Source organism: Anser brachyrhynchus (assembly GCF_964034855.1).
Source record: "Anser brachyrhynchus genome assembly, chromosome: 18".
NCBI lineage: Eukaryota > Metazoa > Chordata > Aves > Anseriformes > Anatidae > Anser > Anser brachyrhynchus.
In genome coordinates, this window is record NC_137711.1 from 7,246,080 (window position 1) to 7,263,070 (window position 16,991).

A 16,991-nucleotide genomic window follows, 5' to 3' on the forward strand; every position below is an offset into this window, starting at 1 on the left:
GTATTGCAAGTATTTTAAGTATTGCTCACAGCTGTACAGAGAGAAAGCAGGGCACGTGTTAGTGGAAAACTTTTATTAGAAAAAAAAAAAACATTTATTTAAACTATTTTGGTTTCTTTCTTCCTCTCCCATTCTTAGTCTCATAAGAAACATACTGTATTTGAAACTCACTAAATTTTGAAAAAACAGTCACTGTATAAAATTTATAAAACCTGTTTCTAGCTACGTGTGCTCAGGGACCTGTCCTGCTGCAGGCTGCCCCGTGGCAGGTTTTGGTGGCTAGTGACCAGTGGTGAAGGCTGTGTTGCATGCAGGTGCTGCCAGCGTGCTGGAAGGAGGGACATGTAGCACTTGGATGAGCTGTTTGTGAGGCATCCGACCACAGTACTTTCTGTAACTTGTCCCAGACGACCAGATACAACCTGTTTTGGGACTGTGAGCTGTGAAAGATTTCCCTTCTGCCTCCTTCAGCTCTGCTGGCTCTTGGGTGAACCAAAATGCTTGCAGCCTAAACTGTGCTTTCCTTAACAGTTGTATGAAATGCTGGTTTGAGCTAGAAGCCTTCCTTGCCTTTTGCTGGCAGCAGCACATCATTAAACAAAATGAGTGGAAGAACTTGCTGGCTTAAACGTGCCCTACCCTTCCCACCTCTCTAAAGATCCAGTCAGGCTAGCACCAGCTGCAGACTGATACTGATAGTTATGTGCCCAGAGGCTCTAGCCAGAATAAATCCTATTTACAGGAAGTGCTAGGAAAACATTAATATGAGAAGAAATTCAAACTTGGTATGAAGCTTGCTGGTGAAAGTGCTGGGGACATCTCTCCACCTCTGCCGTAGAGGGGTTAATCTGTCACTTCGCTATAATAGTATTTCTGGGCAGCGTCCGTCATCTTCCAGTCGGCGGCCCGAAACTCGATGATCTCCAGCAGCAGGAGCTGGGACAGGGAGCTGAGCCCTTCCTGCAGAAGGAAGCCATCTCGGAGGAGGGAGAAGAGCTCATCCATCCGCTGTGAGTTCATCTTCTCCAGCTGTTCGCCAATGCGATGGAGCTGCAGCACCAAGCAGTCCACCTTCAGAAGGAAGAGAAGACAGCTGAGTACAAAGGTAGGGGGAGCTTTGGCATATCTCTGGAGGTCCCCATCAGTCACTCATAGACCAACTCATGCTGTTGCCTTTGCTCTGAATTTCCAAGAAGTGACAGTTCTGCTTCCCACAAGTTGCTGTGACCCAGGAGGCAGGAGGGGCTGCGTGCTGGTTCTGGCAAAGTGCTGGAAAAGCACGTTGTGAACTCCCCTGCCTCACAAACAAAATTACGAGAAAAATGCACCAGCAACACGTAGAAAAATGTTAACTTCCTGCAAGATGTCCACAAGGACTGAAAGTCCTTGTCTGCATTTTTCTCCCATGACAGGAGGTGAACCTGCATAATGCAGGACAGCCCTTATCTCGAGAAACAGCTGGACTGCTGGGTCTCTCCCATCATTTGGGCAACAGGGGGAAAAAGCCATGCAAAGGGAGGACATGCATCCTAGGCAAGGGAGTCAGAACCAACACCATCCTGCTTCCTTCTGGGCTGCAAATCCTCCTGTCCAGCAGGTCTTCCAGCACATATGGGGGAGGGAGGCTCCTGCCTGGCCTTAAAACTCTCCTCTGCCCCAGCCCTCTCTGCATCCCTCCAGGGCCATGCTTTCTGCTGGTCCTTGGCTGGACAATAAGCACACAAGCACCCCTCTTCCCTGCACTCACCTCTTCCTCCTTCCGTAGGCTGTCAGGCTGTGCCAGTCGGAACAGACAGTCATAAACGGGGTTCACCAGAGCCATCATGGGCATGTTGTTCACCTGTAAAGACACAGGACCTACTGTCAGCTTGGTGGCAGAAAGGGAAGAGGCTGCAGCTATTTTAAAGAATTCTCCCCCTGCTGCTTTTCAAAGACGGAAGCAGAATTCAGTTGTGCTGCCAAATGCAGCATCGGTGGGATTTATGTAGCAGACCAGAGATTTGAGTCTCCAGGAGCCAGAGAAACTGAACAAACGATGTGAAAACATCTATTTTTAAATGTAAGCAGGTAGTCATGGGAAATGCGCTTGTTGTAACAGCATTTTTCTTGCCTGCAGGAATTGCATCATTTTTACACGTACACCAAGCAGGCATCCAAGTGCACACACTGCAGCAAAGGCTTGCAGACAAACTCCGTCAATACGTGGGCTAGAAATGATTTGAGCACCCACGTGACTAAACAAAATGCAGTTCCCCTTGGACTGAACAGCAACTAGTTCGATCTAGGACATTCAGGAGCAGTCAAATCAGGGGATTTCAAACATCGGGTACAAAACAAGGAAGCTCAGACTTTGTGACTATTCCCAGAGCTGGCTCTGCCTCTCCAAGGCTGTCTGCCTGCCTGGGAGTATCCTTATGCTGAGAACTGGCTCTGTCCCCTGCACTGCTGAGCTGTGGCCTTGGGGCACTGTGTAACACGCGTCCAACACCCCTGCCCTGGACCCCTGGGCTCTTCTGGCACCCTTAGGCGGCAGCAGCCGGGTGCTCCTGCTCCAGCTCCTTACCCTCAGGTAGTCGAAGATGTTGCAGATGAAGGTGACGTAGCAGATCCATGCCTGTAGCGACCGGGTGCGCAGATCCTCTCTGTCCTTGTACTCCTGCTGCAGCCGGTTCAGCAGGCTCCTCCGGAAGACGCTCTGGCCCACTTGTTTGCTCTCTGCCTGCAACCCCACAAAAGCAGGATGGAGGGATGAAATCGGGATGTGAGAAGGGCAGGGGGGTGCTGGTACTTGGGTGATGCAGGACCATCCAGATACCTTCCTGCGATGCCCAGGGAGGCATGGAAGGTGCAACTAACTGCCTGCACTCACCAGCTGAACAGCTGGATCCTGCCACTGCAGGGGGCAAGTGGAAGAAGAGAAAAGCTGGCTGAAGGGTCAAGAGTGCAGGGCTGGAAAGAAGCCCCTCTTGCCCCTGCCTAGCAATAACCAGCGCAGGTTGACGACGTTTCACTGTCTGGACACAAGGATCTCCTACCTGGATGATGGTGTAGCAGATGCGCCCTGCCTCCTTGCTGAACACACAGTCTTTGAGGGACTGGTCCACTATAATATTGGCCACTTTGTCCAGGTCCACGCTGCTGGGGTCTGCAGAGAGGAGAAACACTGTCAGGATCCAGTACATTTTGTGCCCTGCTTGCTCTGGGGTGCCTAGGAAGCAGCCAGGGTTGGCCTAGCACTAGCTGGAGCCTAGTACAACCACATTATATGGTGGAAAAACCCATGCTCACTCCCACTGCCCCTTTTGCACACCAGCTGCTTTGGAGATACCATCTCCAATGGTCCTCTCTGGCTGGAGACACAGCCAACAAGATGGGGAAGTGATGGAGAAAAGCACGATAATAAGGAGAAGCAAGAAGTTGATCTGAATCTGAAATCCCAGCACTGCTTTGAAGTTGGGTTAGCAGGAGCCAGACGTGCAGACTGCCCCTGGGCTTTGACCACAGACGTGAGCAGGAGACCCCAGGGGCCGGGAGGAGCAGGAGCTGGGTACAGGGAGAGGAGTGAGAGGTCAGAGCTGGGGAGGTGAAAGCAGGAGAGGAAGGTGCCCGAAACGTGAGAAAGTCACAGTGATGAGCACAATTCCCTGAGAACCAGGAGCTGGATTTGAAGGGCTGCACCATTAAAGAGTGGGGAGGTGGCGGTGGAGGGAGGCGCAAGAAGAGGCAGGGAGCAAACAGCTTCTCAGAACAGCTTCACCTATGGGACCCAGTCCTGGACAAACAGCATTTACAGAACAGCTTTTCTGCACTTGGCAACTGATGTTAGCAGAAGGTGTCCGAGCACCCAGCCTCATCGGCTAGCCAAGCTGAGCGTGGCAGAGGAGCTACAAGAAAGCCTGCTGACCTTTGAGTGCTGTTTTCAGCAGCTTCTGAGTCTCGGTGTCAAACGACTGTATTTTATACTCTTCTCTGCCTGTTTCCCCCATGACCGGCTTCCTCCAACGGCAGAATCAGGGGAACAGATGTGCTGGTGGCAGCCCCTGGGAAAAGAGCAAACAGGTTTAGTTGGCCTAGATGTTCTCCTAGCCAGTTTGCAAATCCCAGCTAGTGTTGGAGCCCAGGCTTTTACCCTGACAGCCCCCCAGCTCCCGAGAAAAATCCTCTGTTATTAGGGCATCCAGCTCCAGCCCTAAATCTGAGCAAAGCCTCATTCCCACATCTCTTTAAGCCTTGCTTCCTAACAGCCTATGACAACAAACTTCTGGGCTTCATCTTCAGAGCATTTACATGTTTTTGATGTGAAAAATGCGCTTCAGTCTATTGATCTGCAGGTTCAAACTGGACAGCACACCAAGGCAACCCCCAGATATAACAACTACCTCCCTTCATTAGGCTTCCTTGTGGCTATACCGTGGGGAAGCATATGCAGGAGTGCCCCGTGCAGCCACTCCCTTGTGCCTTTGAAACAACAATTCATCTAATTTCACGCAAAGCCTGGGAAGATTCAAACCAGCACCTAAGCATCCAATCCACCCTATCCAGTGCGAGCCAAGCCTCTCTCCTGCACCAGAGCCAGACTCCCTCAACTCCCAGCAAAACACAGCAAGCTCTTCATCCAAATCCCACAACAGCTCCCATCTCATCCCTCTGCAGCAAAGCACAGCTCACTGCATACAAACGGCACTGCTGAACACTCTCTAGATTAATTTTCTTCTGCTTTGTGGTGCAGCAAAGATGGCAAGAGGGTAACACCCGGCACAGGGAGGAAGGGCTTCCTTTGACACACACACGAGACCAGCTGCTGGATGCAAAATGCCAGGCTGCCAGACCTACAGCGCAATCCGGGAGAAGGCAATCCGCCAAATGAGTTTTGCCAGCTCGTCGAAATTCCGTGGACGTTAGTCACCCTTCTGTGCAAACAGGTCCCTACCCCGATTAAAGCTGAAGAGCCTATTGCCCTTTAGAGGCACAGAAACGGGTCGCAAACAGCCTGACCCCTACTTGCCACGAAGCCCTGGCACAGCACGTAATAACCCAGAGCAGACAGCGGAGCTCGCTGGCGGGGGAGAGGCCCAGCTCTGCCCTCCTCGCCTGCCTCTTGGGGAGGCCCAGGGCAGACCCTGCCCCACGGGGGCTGACAACAAACCCAAACTCTCACCTGCGTAGTGCCACCTGCCCCCGGACTGCACGGTGGTTTCCTCCCCGGAGGGATTCCCAAGCAGCCGGGCACTCCCAATGCAGCGCCTGGTTGGCAAACACCTTCCCACCCGCCCTCTGCTCTGCACTCTGCCGGCTCTCTCCCTCTGTACCTGCACTCAGAGCATTCTGCGCTGCAGCCCGAGCTCAGCAGTAGCCCCGCGTCCCACCGGCAGCGCTGTGCGTGGAGAGAACCTGGCGAGAGCTCAGCTCCGCTCAGCTCGCAGGAAGCGCCCAAGCTCGTCTGGCAGCGTCTGTGCCGCCACCGCCCAGCGCCTCTCCGGGATCATCCTTCCCCAGGGCTCCCTGGGGATGGGCACCGCTGCTTTGTACTGCGGGGCCAAATAACCCTGCTCGCAGCAAACACAGTGTGTGAGTGCAAAACCCGCCGGGCCCTGTCTGCACTAGAAGTCCTGCTGGCGGCACCGCCTGCCTGGTGGCAAAGGGTGACAGCAGGCACAGCATTTCCCAGGGGTAAACACTCGCTGCAAACGGTCCCCATGAGAGGAGCCAACTGGGGAAGGACCTGGTCGGGTTTGGCTTCCCCACTCCACTGGGAATCAGCCCCCTGCATGGCAGCACCCTACCCTACGGGGTTATCCCCGTCGGGAAGGGCTGGACGTGCCCCAAACATCGCTCAGAAGGGGAGAAGAGCAGCGAGGCTCCTCTGCCACCACCGACCACGCACCCACAGCCCCCCGAGGGACATCCCACAGCCCCCCGGGACCCCCGTCCCACCTCCTCCTGCCCTCCTGAACCCCCAACTTTGCCTCTGCCCCGCTGGGGGAAGCCGAAGGGCGCCGGGGACGGAGGGTCCCGGGGCAGGGCAGGGGGAACCGGCCGCAGCCCCACCGACCTTGCCGGGCCGCCCCCGCTCCGTCCTTCGGCCGCTGGGGCGCAGGGACATGGCCGGAGCGTCCCGGGCCCCGCAGCCCCGGCTCGGCCCGGGTTTCCTCTTAGGTCATTTCCTCGCCCGAGCCGGGGGAGGGCAGAGCCGGGCCGGGCCGAGCCGGGAGAGCGGCGGCAGCCGCCGCAGCGCCACCGCCTGCAAGCGCCGGGCCACGGCGGGCGGCGGGGCTGCCCCCGGGACCCCCCCCGGGACATCCCCGGGACCCCCCCGGCCCCAGCCGGCTGCCCCCCGGCATCTCCCCCCCACCCCCGGGCAGTGTCCGAGGGCAGCGCCTACCTCTGCCCCTCCGGCTCCAGGTGGAAATCGCGTTGCTTTCCCTCCCGGCTCGGGTGAGCTACAGAAAGAGAGGCTCTGAGCAGGCACAGGTCTGCCTTCTGCTGAATTTGTGTGTGTGTATATAAAAATAGGAGGAAAAAAAAATCAGGAAAGAGATGTGTTAAAGCAGCTCGCTGCTGGGGTGTAACGCACTTCACATTTTTTTCTCCGAGCTCCCACAGAGGAAGATCCCTCCGGGGCTGAAGCTTTAGCAGCGTTTAGCTAGCAGCAGAGCAGCCGGGCTGCTGGGAACGGAGAGCAGCCTCAGGAAATGCAGAATGAGCAGTTTGTCAACATTTTCTGCAGCGCAGGGCGGCCTGGCTAGGTACAAACAAAGTCTGAACTCATCCACCGTGGGTTTGCGGCTCGGGACAAACGGCGTGGCTCCGACAGGCAGTGGGATGGGGCTGCGCAGAGCCCTTCAGCTCTCAACAGCGTCGAAAGCATCACCTGTGTCTCACGGGGAAGGGACGGCTCTGCCTGCTTGTGATGACCGCCCAGGAACCAGCGAAGGAAGGGAAAACCAGACGGCTCCTGCTGCTCCGGGCGGGCCCTCCTTATCTTTCCCTTCCAGGCAGCAGGAGGGCCACGGTAGTCCTGTGAGGTCCAACTGCGCGTACCCGCCAGGAGGGAAGGAATGAAAAACTGCAGCCAGGCACGAGCATAACAAAATATTTAATGTTCAGTCTTTCTAAAGGTAGCCACACACTTCGTGCACTTTGTGCTCAGATGCTTTCAGACTACAGCAGCTGCGAAAGATCCACCCGGACAACACAGCAAAACGCCGCAGAGAATGACAGTTCTGCACCACAATAAAAACTTAAACCCGAATACAAACAGCCCATTCCAGAACCGACTGTAAAACATTCATTTCGTTTTAAAAATGATGCTACACAGCTCTGGATGAGCCTCCTGAGAAGACGACTGTCCAAGGAACTCAAAGAGCCGGTCAGTGCTAGAGGAAGCAGTGCATTCATCGCGGAGTTTGTGCGTAAAGGTCCTGCCCGAGGCAGGCTAAGAGCTGTGGTGGATCCCACAACCACCGCGTGACTTGCGTGTAACGTTTACCTGCCAAAGTGCTTTTGGACATCCTGATGAGAAAAGGCACTAGAAGAAAACAAATTGCTGAGTGGCTTGGGAGGGGAATTTCAGGCAACGCACGTCCCCACTGACAGCATTGCCTCAGTGAACCCCAGCCAACCCAGCAGCCTCGCGGCACGTCACCCGCTGTGTGGATTCGCTTCAAGTGGGCTGATCCAGTGTGTAGTTTCTACGAAAAATTCTGTTCCAGCATATGGAAGAACAAGGGGACTACAGCTCTCTCCTGTCTCCTGCTCCTCTAATTCTAGAGAACTTAGATTCAGTGGCGTGAGCGGGTTTAGCTGGAGCAGCATCAGCAGTAAGACCTGTCCCCTAGTTCTTTGCACGAAACCAGTCTCACGCCTAAGAGAAAACAACGCTCCTGTCACAGTCCCTTCCCCAGCAGTGACTCCCCATCAGCCAAGTGCACGTCAGAGGGACGGATGCTGCTGACTGAAGGCAAGAGACAAAGTGACTGAGATGCAGCTTCTCATGTTCTACAGTTAGGGTCATCACCTCTTTCTCCTCCCCTCACTGAAAGAGCAGCTGCCTTTACAGGCCTATACTTAGCAGCGCAAAGGGATTTATAAACCAGGCTGTGAACCAAAGTGCTCTGCCCACGGAGTGCTTCTTCTGGAGTCCACACCAGACTGGCACAACTTAAACTTCGACTTTGCCATCTGTTGGAGGCAAGTGCATTTAATGCAGGGTGGAGAAAAAATTACCCCAGAGAAGAGCTGCTCTGCACTCTCCACTGCTGCCCTCTCTGTGGAGCAGTCGGGTTGTACGCACCCGAAAGCTCCTTGCCTGCATCACCTCGCAGCGCACTCCAGGGACATCACCCTAACAGCACAGTTTTGTGCTCTTTAGTCTTTGACCCCTGTGAAAAGCAAAGAAAATCATCCTCTGTTCCAGAGCTTCCATTTCCCACCGCTGAGTTCCTAACCAGCTTCCCTCTATTGTGTGCAGATGAACAGCAGCTCTTTCACATAACATGGAAAACAAGAGTCTTGTAATGTTAAACAGGATGGATGGGTCCACGTTTCCTACAGGGGTATGGAGGTCTAGGTCAGCATGGAAAAACTTCTGCTGTAGCCAGTCCTATCCCTGCTAACCATGACAGCATTCCTCTCTAGCAGTAGCCAAAAGGCAGTAACAATCCCAACCTGTTCGTGCCTGTTTTGAAACGAGATATTTCTCGGCCTCCAAAGGACATCAGAAGGCTAAGTTCTTCACTGGTTATGATGTATTCCAAGACATTACAGGCTACAATGTCTTCCAAGAACAACGGATAAACAGTAAACAAATGCAAAACATTTCTAAGAACGTTTTGGGGAGCTCTCAGAAGAACCTAGGTAACAGAAAAATGCCAGTGGAATCAAGGCACTTTGACAAAACTTTGCTTAAAGGAGAAATGCAAGGAATATTGAGAAAAACTGCCCATCTTTTCAGTGCATGCATTTAACACTCTGAAAGGTTCATATATCAGCCTCCTACCTAACACTGCTCAGTCGATCTAATTTTATATAGTTCTCAAAGTCATCTGCAGTGAAACAGCCACTGTGCACTCACAGATCTCAAACCACAGCAGACACAAAGTTATTTTGCTTATTTGCCCCGGGCTTGCAAGGAATCTCGCTGGATATCTCACCCACAAGTGAAACAGCTGCTCTTTAAAAACAGCCTCTCACAATAGTTCAGGATAAGTGAGTAACACTGATACGCAATCCACATTGCCAGGAGAAGTTGCGTCAACAGAATGGAATTGGTCATGCTGGAATTTGGCCAGACCATTTGGGATTAACACCCTGAATATTGAAAGAAAGCCACAGAGAACTGCGTTGTTAAGAGAAGAACCATCAAACCATCCTCAAAATAATTGCAGTGCTCTGCCCTTTTTACCATTCACCAGATGACTAACGTGCTTTTGTATCACACTGGATCTTCCTTGGAGGCCTGCCTTCCACACACTGGTCCAGCTACGCCCTGCTCAGCTTGAAAAAAAAACAGAATAAAAGAGGAGGAAGAAAGTCATTTTCCTCTCTTCCCTTTTACATAATTCAGAGTGTTTTTTTAAAACCATTTGTAAAATCTTTGAAACTCAAGAAAAACACTTCTCCAGCTATAATTCAATAGTCCTTTTCTCGTTTAACACCAGTTGAAAAACTCCAATTTGATGTTCAGTTCTGTCACTTCAGCTATTCCTGTCAAAACATTTTCATTTGCTAGCACCACTGTAGGACTGAGGTTCAGAAATGTTTTGAGACCAATACAGAGATACTGTCTAGAAACATTCAAAGGTGGTATTTTTTTAAAAAGACTTCAGTACTTTCCACAGGACTTTCCTTCAGTATTCCAATGTAGATTAAATATTTCTAAAACTCTACACAGCATTTGTTTACTCACTCAGCAGGGAAGCAAAACACCCTGTAGTAAGAATTGGGCTTGTGCGCTGAAACCCCATAAAGCGGGGCTCTTCATCTCAGGGTCTACTTGGAAAAAGCGTGACCAAAACAGTGCAAAACCTTAAGAGAGATATGGCAAGACACACAGGAAGAGAAATGGGCACTTACGATACAGCCAAGCTCACCAGAATGAGTTGAAGTCAGCACGATCCACTAAGATACTGTGTTTAAAGTGGCTGAGGACACACAGCCAGTGAGTGGCAATCAAGACAAAATTTGCAGCAAAGAAAAGGAAAACGAAGGCTCTGTGCACACTAAAGAGGTTTTAGCTGACTTCACAACAGCGGTGCAGAGCTACCTGTGCAACACAGAGAAAAGAATACGCTGTCAACAGCAGACCATAAGCAAGGAAATAAATAAAGCTGTGCAGATTTAGTGCTAAGAAGTGGCATCACGTCGGTTAAGCAGCAGCAGCTAGCCAGGATCCCTCTCTGTGGTCAGAGATCCCTCCTGTGCAAGCACAGGAATTCACCCACTCTCCCGGGTGTCTTTGCAGAGCACAGGCTCTGCTAAGTAGCTGGATGCTTGGTTCCTCCCCGCACTAAATGTGCGCTGATATTAGAGGAGACAGAACAAACAAGTGCTCTGTTTAACAGCTTCCAGCAGAGCATTTCAGTGTCGTTAGCAGAACTGCAGTCATCTTCTCCTCCTGCTTGGTCCCAGGACGTCAGTTCCTCCAGGCTGGTGGAACTCTGGGAGCTCTGACATTTCCAACATGATACAGACAGAGCAAAGCCTTCAGTTTCCCTCCTCCAGGAGAACACCAGGTAGCCAAACACATGCCCCTTTCAGCTTTCCTTCCTCTCGGTGCTGTCAGTGTTCTTCAGGGCACACAACAGGCTGCAGAACAGCTCATAGGAAAAGAAGATGAAGCCAGTAGAGACAGCAGCCTTCAGCAAGCTGGGCGAAAGGCCCTTAAAAAATCCACCCAGGCCCTCCTCTCGCATGACCTGCCTTAGGCAGTCCAGCAGACCCCTATACATCCGCACCTGGGAAAGAATGGTGAAAAGGTTAAAGGAGAAGAAACCCAAGAGAGCCTACCTGGGAGAGAACACAGAGAGCCCCGAGCTATACCACAGAAACATAATCTAGACATGCATCCCAGAAATGCTTTTCTGGCTACTGTTATAACTACCTGAAAGTTTCAGAGAGTCAGGTTGTTCGTGCTGCTAGAGAGAAAGTACGCATTTTGCATCAGCACTGGCTTGAGCAGATCATTCTAACGGAATGCCCATAAAATCTTTATGCCACAACAGCATGTATTATTTATGGTAGGAGTTTGTAAAGCAATTATTTCAGATCGTGCTGCTATTGTTTGCCATCTTCTTCACTCTCTAAGGAGAGATAGCTTTTCAGTTTTCTGACATGCAGAAAACACAGCTACAGCACTTAGAAGTCTATAAATTAGCTGTCTGTATGTCATCACTTCAGACCATGAAGGTTTAACAACGTGACACATCAGTGCTAAGAACAAATTCTGTACCTCACTGGAAGAAAAGAAGCATCCAATGCAATGGGTTAAGGTTTCAAATTCCTGTCCCAAAGTTTCTTGAGGTACAGACTGATTTACTCCTCAGATCCACAAAATTTGAAAGAAAAAAAAAAAAGAAAACTTCTACTCTTAAGGGAAAAAAAGATAGCTCCTTGAAAGATCTGTATATGCCCTAAAGTATATTTCCAGGTGCTGCAGATGGTGCTTAAGAACACCAGAAGCATTTAATTTACTTTGAGTTTCAGGATGTTCTGGTACATAAGACATATGCTGAACACTTGGTGCCCATTCTTTGCATCAAAACAATAATTGCAGAAAAGGATACTGGCAGGCGATCCCAGCATAAAGCCAGTGTAATCCCCTGCCAGTCATTTGCTCCTGAATCACAAATACCAGGCAGCAAGCAGAAGAATAAAGGAAATCAACCCCCATTTGTCTGACTAACTAATCCCCAGCTCCAAGACAGCCTGCCTGACGAAGATGGAAGAGAAGGCAAGGCACGGGTATGCTGGACAATATCATAAATCAATTTATTCACAGAGCTATTCCCATTATTAAACAAGAACAATTAGCTCCCAGAAGTTGCCAACCAGTATATGAACACAACAGGTACCACTGGTGAATCACCACTGCATTCTAGTGATGACTGGCTTCTTGTCTTGATGTGAATCCACCCTCATGAAAACCAGGCAATTCAAACATTTCTCACCTGCCCAAAGGCTATTCGGGCACGCTCAAAGCCACCCACTTGCAGTCGTTTTTTGATCAGGTCAAAAGGGTAAGTGAGGGTTTTGCTGATGATTCCAGCACAGCTGCCACAAACAAGGTTTTTAACATTGCCTGAGAAGCAGAAAGGGGAGAAGATAGCAGAGGGAGAAAAGAGGATTAGCGGGAAGTTCAGATTAAAAAGTCATGAGAGGTAAATTAAAATAACCTTGCACAAGACGACCCTTTAAAATCACACCATCATTGCACCGAGTTATGATTTTTACCTACCAAGTGGCAATGCACAAAAGAAAGAGTCACCAGAGAACCTGTCACTACCGGATAGAAAAGTTTTCATGGCTCCCAGTAAAAGGAAGGTTTCCCACTGGAAACCTTGCGCTTCTGACTGCTCGCTCCCATCCACAGTAAGTCAATTTAAGTCACACATTGACACTGCCTGATTTCACAAAGTCTTGTGAGAAATTAATTTTATGGTATTAGCCTTTTTCCTGACATACATGAGTTCACAGCACAAGATCACCATCAGTATCAGCCATTTAAAAGTACATATGCAGACATGATATTGAAAAGTCTAGTTCCCCCATCTGAAGAAATTCTGTTGAGGAACCTAAACACATTTACCCAGCATCTACTCTCTCTCTGGGAGGCACTAGCCTCCAGAATTGTCAAGGTGACAGGTTGCATCAAGACGAGGCTCTTTTATAATGGAGCTGGAAATCAACACAGGAATATCAAATCAAGTAGTTTTAAATTAGACTAAATGAATCCTCTGCTCTAGCAGCTGTGCTGGAACCCGTAGACAGATTTACTGAGGAAATCTCAGAGTCCTGTTTGTACAGCACTATTGAAATTGAGAGAAAGATTATGCCAGCACGGTCTTCCCATGGTATGAGTAATGTGACACAGCTCAAGAAAGAACACCCTCTGGCCTGTGACACTTCAGTTTCCCATCTAACCATGTTTCCATCACGGCCATTCCATAAAATGAGTTATTTGTAAACTTCACTCTACTTACTTGTACAGTATACATGCAGGGGTAAGAATAAAAGATGGGAAATTGAGATGCTTTGCAGAGGTTGCATTGAAAAAGGACAGACGGGACAGAAAATTGAGCTTATGACAGTCTCCCAAACTAGTGTTCACCCTCTCTTTCCTTCCAGATCACAGACTTCACTGTCCCAAGTGCCTACCTCCTTCCTTTCCTTCAGCCGGAATCATCCATTCAGACAGTTGTTTCAGAGTGTTGTAGAAAGAGAACTGGAGACCAGCATATGGGAAGATGGCAATGATTGTGGGGGTCAAACCTCTATAGAACGTCCGAGGCCCTTCTGTTTGGTACATGGTCACCACCGCATGGCGAAGGTTGTGATAGATCTAGACAATAAAGAAGATGCTGCTGATTCACCAGTAAAACAGGCTTAAAAACATCAGCCCAAAAGGTCAGGATATTTCCTGGTAAAGAGGATAAGAATTTCCCGCTGCCCAAGATACAACTGACTGGTTTTCAGCACAGAGCGACGAACAAAGTGATTCTGCATGTCTTCACGCAGTATTCTTAGCTGAGCCCTTGTGGCTCTTTTAATAAAGCTGACAATTCCAACCTAAGTCTGAGCCACAAGAGACTAATTGAATGAATGGATCGTTAGCTCTGCACTGAAAGGCCTGGGCTGACATCACATCCCACATCCAAGCTGTGCTTCTGAGGGCAAGAAACAAGGCACAGACCTGAGCTGTGGACTGAGACCACTTGCATCACTGCCATAATTACTTAATTCTCTTATTAACAGCTCTGCTTGGTCCTGCAACAGAATTAATATAATACATATTGTGATTCTACTGCAGGCTAAGACAAAAAACAGAAACGCTTGTGATACAAACTCACACGTGTCTTGTTACTACAGGCTTAATTAGCATGGAGACCAGTTCTTGCATAAGAAAGGGTAAGAAACACAGGTGAAAGGTTTCAAGTTTCACCCCCACCATGATCTAAACATGACTCTGTGTAAGTGGAAAGTTTGAAACACGCAACGTACAACTGGCTAGGGAGTGTATTCTGTAACTGGCCAACAGCCAAAACGAAAATCGAGTTATCCTGATAAGGACAGCTTCTCCTTTCTGGATCACCTGTCAGGAGTCAAACAAAAACAGGCCCAGCAAAACATAATTAAGAAAGCTAATGTCAACAGCACAGAAGATATCTTGGCAACAACACAAACATTGCCCAACAAAAGCACCTGCTCCTTTACGCTAACCCACAGACTGTTATGTACTTTTCCGTACTTCCCGTATCCATACAAATGAAAAATTGCTACTGCGATAGATAATAATTCCAAACATCGAATTCAGAACCATACCTTTGGCTCACCCTGAGCAGCAAAGCGGGTGCGTAGTGTGTCAACGGGCTGAACTGCAACAGTGGCCGTGCAAGCAGCCAGTCCACCGCAGATGAAGTGCACAAAGGAATCGCGGGCATTGTATGAGGTGACATTGTGCACCAGTTTGGTCAAGCTTTCAAATGCCATGAACTTACAGAAACAAACAAACACAGGTCAAGGAGTCAGTTCTTATCACTGACACAGATTTCCTTCTCTTCTTTCATCTCACCAAGAGCTCCACCCACAGCTTGTAACCACCTCCTCCCTCTGTCCTTCAAAAGTCCTCCAATTTGCAACCTGTTGGAGCATGTGCTCAAAGAATGCCTTGTGAAAATCACTGAGTGGCCTTAAGAATGCTTGTGGTATTCTGATCTCTGATACTTCTGGTGCATCTGGCATTTAGAGCTGTGAAAACTCATCTTTGTGCTCTATATATCCCAAAAAGTATTTGCTATGTTAGAGATACGGTACCCATTACTCTCTGAACCACTGATCATAAAATATATTGCTAATACTTAAAAATAAAGCATAACAATGCTGTGCAAAATACTGTCAATTCAGCCTCATTGACTGTGTTGCCCTAACAGCTTGCTAAGAAAATGTGAACCAGAGCAAAAAAAAACTACACAGACTTAGAACATTAAGAGCTAAACCAAGTGTCAGGAGCAAACAGGCTTGTCTGCAACACCAGACAGAGAGCAAACTGAGTTTACTCTTGCTGTGCTCCAGGCTGGGCAGGCAGAATTAAGCTCCGTTCAGCAAGCTCAGGAAAATTAATTTAGGAATTAGACACCAACATTATACAATGATACATCTGTGACTAGAGCTGCCTCGAATCAGCCAAGGTAAACCTAGACCTTTCTACCTTTCTGCATCTGCCCATGCAGCCAGTCTGAAGAGCAGAGTCCTACAGAGGTACACTGGGCCCGGCTGATGTCTGGTCACCTTACCTGAACAGCTCCGTAGCCCACTGAAAGGAACTGGGCAGGAACGTGGCCCTTCCAGAAGGCTGCCAACCCCTCCTCCTGGAAGATGCGCTGTACAGCTTGCAAGATGCCATGGTACTTAGCCCCCGGGGTTCTGGAGGAGATCTGCTCAATCTGAAGCTGGAAGAAAACCGAAAAAATATTTTCAATTCCACATCATGTTTCAGTGATGCTGAAGTGTCCCGTTCAGGAACTCACAACCCTAAGAGCCGACCAATGCTAAGCGAAGACATTCTGCCTTCCTCAGAATCACACCTAGACCTGACTGGGACGCGATTTACGTAGGTCTCTAAACAGTAAAAGCATACAAACAATGCAAAGGCTATCAGTAGGGCTGACAGTGGAAATTAAACTAGATGATTGAGATCATTTAGAAAAAGAGAACAAAGTAAGAAAACGCATGATCCCATTGAGATGTACGAGTCACGTCAGTAACTGGTAGGTGCAGGCCAGCCCTGCCACGCTGCCTGACCTGCATCTGACAGAGGCGAAGGCCGATGCGCAGAATTAGCGCTGTGTGCAGGCGCGAGCCGTTCGCCCAGCACCACCCCAGCCCTGCTCCACGAGGGCTCCTTGCCCCCCCCAACCCCAAGCCGAGTACCTGGAAGCGGATCTTGATGACATCCAAGGGACTGACCAGGACGCGGGTGACGAAGCCGGAGGCTGATCCCGCAGCGGCCGCTTCCACCGTGGAGACGCACTTGGCCTCGGGGTCGTAGCCCACCATGCCTGTCCGGGGAGCCCCCTCAGCACCCTTCCCCAAGCCCTCACCCGCAGCCCCCCGCCCCCAAACCGCCCCTCACCCCGCGGGCTCCGCAGCCTCCCCTCACCCCGACTCCCCCCCTCAGCCTCCCCTCGCCCCCCCCGGGCCCGCTCGGTGCCGGCCGGCTCCCGCCGCGGGCCCCACCCGCCGCCTCAGCCGCCTGCCGGGCGCCGCGCTGCGCCTGCGCGCCGCGGGGCACGCTGGGAGTTGTAGTCCCGCAGCCCCGCTCACCTCAGGGGGGACTGGGCCCTGCCGCCCCCCTCCCGCTGTATCGGGGTCGTGAAATGAAGGCGGTGCGGGGCTGCTGAGGGTCGAGCAGCGCCCCTGGGGTGCTGGGGAGGGGGGGGGGGGGTGAGGGGAACGGCAGGTCTGAGCAGAGTCCCTAAGTGGAAAGCAGCTGTTCCTTAACCGTAACCTACCATCACAGCAGCAGGCACGTTGCTTTTTATAGAAGCACAAAAAAGGTTTTGCTAAACTTTTCAAGGTACGAATTAACACGCTCCTGAGCATGTCCTGCTATAGCACTGTAAAAAAGTGCCCAAAACTTCAAGCCATACTGTGAATAATTTCTATACTGACTTCGCTGGCGCAAATGAAAACTAATAACGGGAATATGCTAGCATTTCTGATTCACTCCTTGACTACTATCTGTATTTGATCATAACTATGAGTAACCACTAAAA

At 50.3% G+C, this 16,991-nt stretch overlaps 2 protein-coding genes across 6 annotated transcripts; both read right to left on the reverse strand.

Annotated features, from left to right (window-relative positions):
- Positions 1-58: 58 nt before the first annotated feature.
- On the reverse strand, positions 59-9,910 carry MIF4GD (MIF4G domain containing). 4 transcript variants are annotated; one of them, XM_080560781.1, is made up of 6 exons: positions 6,383-9,910; positions 3,905-4,040; positions 3,036-3,145; positions 2,564-2,719; positions 1,748-1,840; positions 59-1,071 (listed from the first exon to the last, which is right to left on the reverse strand). In XM_080560781.1, exons 2-6 carry the CDS (start codon positions 3,984-3,986, stop codon positions 844-846), a joined length of 669 nt encoding a protein of 222 aa, XP_080416907.1. In that variant the 5' UTR covers positions 3,987-4,040; positions 6,383-9,910; the 3' UTR covers positions 59-843. The 4 variants fall into 4 exon arrangements, with proteins under 4 accessions (XP_080416907.1, XP_080416904.1, XP_080416905.1 ...); XM_080560778.1 differs by lacking the exon at positions 6,383-9,910 and adding an exon at positions 6,053-6,209; XM_080560779.1 differs by lacking the exon at positions 6,383-9,910 and adding an exon at positions 5,935-6,135.
- Positions 7,078-16,572, reverse strand: SLC25A19 (solute carrier family 25 member 19). 2 transcript variants are annotated; one of them, XM_080560774.1, is made up of 7 exons: positions 16,453-16,572; positions 16,147-16,274; positions 15,510-15,665; positions 14,539-14,709; positions 13,375-13,558; positions 12,168-12,298; positions 7,078-10,955 (listed from the first exon to the last, which is right to left on the reverse strand). In XM_080560774.1, exons 2-7 carry the CDS (start codon positions 16,270-16,272, stop codon positions 10,755-10,757), a joined length of 969 nt encoding a protein of 322 aa, XP_080416900.1. In that variant the 5' UTR covers positions 16,273-16,274; positions 16,453-16,572; the 3' UTR covers positions 7,078-10,754. The 2 variants fall into 2 exon arrangements, with proteins under 2 accessions (XP_080416900.1, XP_080416899.1); XM_080560773.1 differs by lacking the exon at positions 16,453-16,572 and having other exon boundaries at positions 16,147-16,342.
- Positions 16,573-16,991: the final 419 nt, after the last annotated feature.